The sequence below is a fragment of the Vulpes vulpes genome, chromosome X (assembly GCF_048418805.1).
Source record: "Vulpes vulpes isolate BD-2025 chromosome X, VulVul3, whole genome shotgun sequence".
In the NCBI taxonomy this organism is placed as follows: domain Eukaryota; kingdom Metazoa; phylum Chordata; class Mammalia; order Carnivora; family Canidae; genus Vulpes; species Vulpes vulpes.
The window spans coordinates 72,581,204-72,588,886 of NC_132796.1; the positions used below are offsets into that span (position 1 = coordinate 72,581,204).

At 38.6% G+C, this 7,683-nt stretch overlaps 1 protein-coding gene across 1 annotated transcript; it reads right to left on the reverse strand.

Moving 5' to 3' along the window:
• Positions 1 to 2,652: 2,652 nt before the first annotated feature.
• On the reverse strand, positions 2,653 to 5,370 carry LOC112925668 (high mobility group protein B1-like). The gene is made up of 2 exons (XM_026006479.2): positions 5,117 to 5,370; positions 2,653 to 3,128 (listed from the first exon to the last, which is right to left on the reverse strand). Exons 1-2 carry the CDS (start codon positions 5,327 to 5,329, stop codon positions 2,712 to 2,714), a joined length of 630 nt encoding a protein of 209 aa, XP_025862264.1. The 5' UTR covers positions 5,330 to 5,370; the 3' UTR covers positions 2,653 to 2,711.
• Between the last annotated feature and the right edge of the window lie 2,313 nt (positions 5,371 to 7,683).

A 7,683-nucleotide genomic window follows, 5' to 3' on the forward strand; every position in this document is an offset into this window, starting at 1 on the left:
GAAAGCACCAGGACTGAGAGAAAATAGTATATAGAACTAGAGGGTCCCTTTTTCTTCCTTTTTCCATTACAACTCATTTTTATATCAGACTAAAAATTTCCAATATTTTCTCTCTTTTCCCACCTTAACTACAATACTTTACCAGCTCTTCATTTTTAAGTTTTTCCCTTTTTGACCTTCGTATTTCTACAATTACATGTCTTAGATATATTTTTCACTTCTGGATTCCCTTCAATGTAATCTATTTAATTTTGGTAGATATAGGAGATTTTTTTTTCTGCCTCATTTTGTTTTACAATGGTGGAAGTTAATACCTTCTAAAACATGACCATCATACACCCAAAATCAAGTGTAATACCATGCTGGTTCATTCTGTGAGATTATAATCTCTCTTCCTTCCCATTCTGCACCCCTCTTTTATCTCGTTTGTTTTGGTGGTCACTGTTGGGGCTTTATATAAGTATTGCTGGTTTATATAAATTTGGGATTGAGCATCTTCTAACATACAGAACAAAATACACTCAGAACCAAGGGGAACATCCTCTATGATCCTTCAGGGAGACTACATTCTCTCTGCACTACCACTTCCTCACCACTACCATCCACCCTTTATTTCCTCTTTTCCCTCTTTACTTTTTTTCTTTTCTTCTTTTTCTTTTTTTCTTCTTCTTTGATTTTTGTTTTTGACCTCTTATGTTTTACTACTTGTTTTAAAATGCGTTTTTCACATTAGTGGTCCTTTTGTTTTATTTTGTTTGTTCTTCTTTTTCTTTTATTTTCTGGTCTATGACCTCTTTGGAATCATCTAGGGTGTAATTTACTTAGATTGTGGTTGATATTTTTTACTCAGCCTGCACATACAGTCACTCTGCACTGGACAAAATGACTAGAAGGAATAATTCAATACAAAAGAAAGAAATGGAAACAGTACTCTCTACCACAGAGTTACAGAATTTGAATTTCAATATGATGTCAGAAATTCAATTCAAAAGCACAATTATAAAGCTACTGGTGGCTCTGGAAAGAGGCATAAAGGACTATAGAGACTTTGTTACTGCAGAATTGAGATCTAATCAGGCTGAAATTAAAAATAGATTAAATGAGATGCAATCCAAACTGGATGTCCTAACTGCTAGGGTTAGATAGGTGGAAGAGAGAGTGAGTGACATAGAAGACAAGTTGATGGTAAGGAAGAAAGCTGAGGAAAAAAAAAAACAAGAGCTCCTGAGGAAAGGCATAGGGAAATAAATGATAGCTTGAGAAGGAAGAATATACATCTAATTGGGATTTCAGAAGAGGCTGAGAGAGAGACAGAGAGGACCACAAAGTATATTTCAACAAATCATAGCTGAGAACTTCCCTAATCTGGGGAAGGAAACAGGCATTAAGATCCAAGAGATAGAGAGGACCCCCCCAAAAAAATCAATAAAAACCATTCAAAACCTCAACATGTAATAGTGAAAATTGCAAGTTTTAAAGATAAAGAGAAAATTCTTAAAGCAGTTCAAGACAAGAGGTTCTTAACTTATATGGGGAGAAATATCAGATTAACAGCACACCTCTCCACAGAGACCTGACAGGCCAGAAAGGGCTGGCATGATATATTCAGGGTACTAAATGAGAAGAACGTGCAGCCAAGAATGCTTTATCCAACAAGGCTGTCATTCAGAATAGAAAAAGAGATAAAGAGATAAAGATAGGCAGAAACTGAAAGAATATGTGACCACCAAACCAGCTCTGCAAGAAATATTTAGGGGGACCCTATAAAAGAAAGAAGGAGCCCAAAGAAACAATCCACAAAAACAGGGACTAATTAGATATTATGATGACGCTAAATTAATATCTTTCAATAGTTACTCTGAATGTGAATGGGCTAAATTATCCCAACAAAAGACACAGAGTTTCAGACTATTAAAAAGCAAGACCGGGATCCCTGGGTGGCGCAGCAGTTTGGCGCCTACCTTTGGCCCAGGGCGCGATCCTGGAGACCCGGGATCGAATCCCACGTCAGGCTCCCGGTGCATGGAGCCTGCTTCTCCCTCTGCCTGTGTCTCTGCCTCTCTCTCTGTATGACTATCATAAATTTAAAAAAAGAATTAGAAATTTCTGAGACAAGGTTGATAGGCCAGATAACCTGGTAATTCCTGGCTTACTGAAAAAAAATGTATCATAAAATAAAGTTTAGAAAAAAAAAAAAAAGCAAGACCCATCTATATGCTGTCTCCAAGAAACTCATTTCATTTTATTTCTAATAAAAAATTGTATTTACTTAGAAGCATTCAGAATGTCAACAAAGCAGCTGCAACTTTTTTTTTTTCAATTACAGAGTGGAATTCAGTTAACAGAACAACAGTTATTTCATAGAAGCTGCATCAGAGACAACTGAAGATGAAAAACTACCATCTCCATATATAACTAATTTGTGCTGTGCACCAACAAGAACCGACTTTAAATTTCCATGCCAATTTACAACCCCCATCCTGTACCAGGCAAGGTTAGTGGCTATTGAAAATACCACCATGACAGGGATATCTAAAGACGCATTCGGTAGTGTGTTTACTATACAAAAAAAAAAAAAAAAAAAAGACACTGTGCAGTTTAAAAACAAATCTTACACAGCCTTACATTTCAATTTTTTTCTTTAAAAGTGAGTTGTGTACAGGGGGGTTAAATGCTTTATAGACAAGAACAAAAACTGCGCTAGAAACAACTTATTCATCATCATCATTTTCTTCTTCATCTTCTTCCTCCTCCTCATCCTCATCTTCCTCCGCTTCCTCCTCTTCCTTCTTTTTCTTGCTCTTTTCAGCCTTGACAACTCCCTTTTTTGCCATATCAGGCTTTCCTTTAGCTCGGTATGCAGCAATATCCTTTTCATACTTTTCCTTCAGCTTAGCAGCCTTCTTTTCATAAGGCTGCTTGTCATCTGCAGGAGTGTTATTCCACATCTCTCCCAGGTTCTTTGCCACATCACCAATGGATAGGCCCGAATACTCTCCTTTGATTTTTGGGCGATACTCAGAACAAAACAAGAAAAAGAATGAGGGAGGCCTCTTGAGAGCATTGGGATCCTTGAACTTCTTTTTTGTTTCCCCTTTAGGGGGGATATAAGTTTTCATTTCTCTTTCTTTTTATTTAATAATAAATGTATTTTTATTGGTGTTCAATTTGCCAACATACAGAATAACACCCAGTACTCATCCCGTCAAGTTCCCCCTCAGTGCCCGCCACCCAGTCACCCCCACCCCCCACCCTCTTCCCCTTCCACCACCCCTAGTTCATTTCCCAGAGTTAGGAGTCTTTCTTGTGCTGTCTCCCTTTCTGATATTTCCCACTTATTTTTTCTCCTTTCCCCTTTATTCCCTTTCACCATTATTTATATTCCCCAAATGAATGAGACCATATAATGTTTGTCCTTCTCCGATTGACTTATTTCACTCAGCATAATACCCTCCAGTTCCAACCACATTGAAGCAAATGGTGGGTATTTGTCATTTCTAATGGCTGAGTAATATTCCATTGTATACATAAACCACATCTTCTTTATCCATTCATCTTTCGATGGACACCGAGGCTCCTTCCACAGTTTGGCTATTGTGGATATTGCTGCTAGAAACATCCGGGTGCGGGTGTCCCGGCGTTTCATTGCATCTGCATCTTTGGGGTAAATCCCCAGCAGTGCAAATGCTGGGTTGTAGGACAGATTTATTTTTAACTCTGAGGAACCTCCACACAGTTTTCCAGAGTGGCTGCACCATTTCACATTCCCACCAACAGTGCAGGAGGGTTCCCTTTTCTCGGCATCCTCTCCAACATTTGTGGTTTTCTGCCTTGTTAATTTTCCCCATTCTCACTGGTGTGAGGTGGTATCTCACTATGGTTTTGATTTGTATTTCCCTGATGGCAAGTGATGTAGAGCATTTTCTCATGTGCATGTTGGCCATGTCTATGTCTTACTCTGTGAGATTTCTGTTTATATCTTTTGCCCATTTCATGACTGGATTGTTTGTTTCTTTGGTGTTGAGTTTAATAAGTTCTTTATAGATCTTGGAAACTAGCCCTTTATCTGATACGTCATTTGCAAATATCTTCTCCCATTCTGTAGGTTGTCTTTTAGTTTTGTTGACTGTATCCTTTGCTGTGCAAAAGCTTCTTATCTTGATGAAGTCCCAATAGTTCATTTTTGCTTTTGTTTCTTTTGCCTTCGTGAATGTATCTTGCAAGAAGATACTGTGGCCGAGTTCAAGTTCAAAAAGGGTGTTGCCTGTGTTGTCCTCTAGGATTTTGATGGAATCTTGTCTCACATTTAGATCTTTCATCCATTTTGAGTTTATCTTTGTGTATGGTGCAAGACAGTGGTCTAGTTTCATTCTTCTGCATGTGGATGTCCAATTTCCCCAGCACCATTTATTGAAGAGACTGTCTTTCTTCCAATGGATAGTCTTTCCTCCTTTATCGAATATTAGTTGACCATAAAGTTCAGGGTCCATATCTGGATTTTCTCTTCTGTTCCATTGATCTATGTGTCTGTTTTTCTGCCAGTACCACGCTGTCTTGATGACCACAGCTTTCTAGTACAACCTGAAATCTGGCATTGTGATGCCCCCAGCTATGGTTTTCTTTTTTAAAATTCCCCTGGCTATTCGGGGTCTTTTCTGATTCCACACAAATATTAAAATAATTTGTTCTAACTCTCTGAAAAAAGTCCATGGTGTTTTGATTGGGATTGCATTAAACGTGTAAATTGCCCTGTGTAACATTGACATTTTCACAATATTAATTCTGCCAATCCATGAGCATGGAATATTTTTCCATCTCTTTGTGTCTTCCTCAATTTCTTTCAGAAGTGTTCTGTAGCTTTTAGGGTATAGATCCTTGACCTCTTTGGTTTGGTTTATTCCTAGGTATCTTATGCTTTTGGGTGCAAATGTAAATGGGATTGACTCCTTAATTTCTCTTTCTTCCGTCTCATTGTTAGTGTCTAGAAATGCCCCTGACTTCTGGGAATTGATTTTGTATCCAGCCACACTGCCAAATTGCTGTATGAGTTCTAGCAATCTTGGGGTGGAGTCTTTTGGGTTTTCTATGTAGAGTATCATGTCATTATTTCTCTTTCATAACGGGCCTTGTCAGCCTTAGCCATGTCTTCAGATTTTCCTTTCTCTTTAGCAGACATGATCTTCCACCTTTCTGAGCACTTCTTAGAAAACTCTGAGAAGTAGACTGAAGCATCTGGGTGCTTCTTCTTGTGCTCCTCTTGGCAACTTTGCATAAAGAATGCATATGATGACATTTTGCCTCTCTGCTTCTTAGGATCTCCTTTGCCCATGTTTAATTATTTTCCTCAGCGAGGCACAGAGTTGCCAAGTGCCCGTCTCGCTCTCACTTGCCCTGGTGCTATCTCTATGGAGCTCAATGTACTGCCAAGAGACTCATTTTAGACCTAAGGACACCTACAGCCTGAAAAGGAAGGGGTGGACATCCATTTACCATTCAAATGGACCTCAAAAGAAACCTGCGGTAGCAATCCTCATATCAGATAAATTAAAGTTTATCCCAAAGACTGTAGTAAGAGATGAAGAGGGACACTTTATCATACTTAAAGGGTCTATCCAACAGGAGGGCCTAACAATCATGAATATTTATGTCCCTAATGTGGGAGCTGCCAAGTATCCCAATCAATTAATAACCAAAGTAAAGACATACTTAGATAATAATACACTAATACTGGGAGATTTCAACACAGCACTTTCTGCAAATGGCAGATATTCTTGTTTTAAAAAGATTTTTATTTATTTATTCATTAAAGACACAGAGAGAGAGAGGCAGAGACAGGCAGAGGGAGAAGCAGGCTCCACGCAGGAAGCCTGACGCAGGTCTCGATCTGGTGTTTCCAGGATCACGCCCTGGGCCAAAGGCAGGCGCTAAACTGCTGAGCCACTCAGGGATCCCAATGGTAGATCTTCTAAGCAGAACATCACCAAAGATACAAGGACCTTCAATGGTACACTGGACCAGATGGATTTCACAGATACATACAGAACTTTCCATCTGAATGCAACTGAGTACACATTCTTCTCAAGTGCACATGGAACTTTCTCCAGAATAGACCACATACTGGGTCACAAATCAGGTCTCAACCTGTACCAAAAGATTGGGATTGTCCCCTGCATATTTTCAGAACACAATACTTTGAAACTAGAAGTCAATGATAAGAAGAAATTTGGAAGAAACTTAAACACGCGGAGGTTAAAGAGCATCCTACTAAAGGATGAATGGGTCAACCAAGAAATTAGAGAAGAATTAAAAAGATTCATGGAAACTAATGAAAATGAAGATACAACCATTCAAAATCTTTGGTATACAGCAAAAGGAATCCTAAGAGGGAAATACATCGCAATACAAGCCTCCTTCAAAAAATTGAAAAAAACTCAAATATTTAAGCTAATCTTGCACCCAAAGGAATTGGAGAAAGAAAAACAAGTAAAATCTACAACAAGCAGAAGACAAATTATAAAGATTCAAGCAGAACTCAATAAAATAGAGACCAGAATAACTGTAGAACAGATCAACAAAACCAGTAGTTGGTTCTTAGAAAGAATTAATAAGATAGATAAACCCCTAGCCAGCCTTATTAAAAAGAAAAAAAGACTCAATAAAACCACGAATGAAAGAGGAAAGGTCACAACCAATACCAAGGAAATGATTTTAAAAATGTAACATGATCAGTTATATGCCAACAAATTAGGCAACCTAGAAGAAATGGATGCATTTCTGGAAAACCACAAAACTGGAAAAGGAAGAAATAGAAAGCCTGAACAGGCCAATAACTGGTGAGGATATTGAAGCAGTCATCAAAAACCTTCCAAGATACAAAAGTCCAGGGCCAGATGGCTTTTCAGGGGAATTCTACCAAAAGTTTAAAGAAGAGGACAGCCCGGGTTGTTCAGCGGTTTAGCGCTGCCTCCAGCCCAGGGCCTGATCCTGGAGACCTGGGATTGAGACCCACATCGGGCTCCCTGCATGGAGCCTGCTTCTCCCTCTGCATGTGTCTCTGTGTGTCTCTCTCTCTGTATGTCTCTCATGAAGAAATAAATAAAATATTTTTTAAAAATGTTGAGAAAGAAAGGAGAATATTATAAAAAAGTTTAAAGAAGAAATAATACCCATTCTACTAAAGTTGTTCCAAAGGATAGAAAGGGACAGAATATTTCCAAACTCATTTTTGGAGGCCAGCTTTACCTCAATTCCAAAACCAGACAATGACCCCCACCAAAAAGGAGAATTTGAAACCAATATCCTTGATGAACACGGATGCAAAAATTCTCAACAAGATACTAGCCAATAGGATCCAACAGTATATTAAGAAGAGTATTCACCATGACCAAGTAGGATTTATCCCCAGGATGCCAGGGTGGTTCAACACTCATAAAACAATCAACGTGATAGATCACATCAAGATGAAAAACAAGAACCATATAATCCTTTCAATAGATGCAGAGAAAGCATTTGACAAAATACAGCATTCATTCCTGATCAAAACTCTTCAGAGTGTAGGGATAGAGGGAACATTCCTCAATATCTTAAAAGCCATATCTGAAAAGTCAACAGCGAATATTATTCTCAATGGGGAAAAACTGAGACCCTTTCCCCTAAGATCAGGAACACGACAGGGATGTCCAC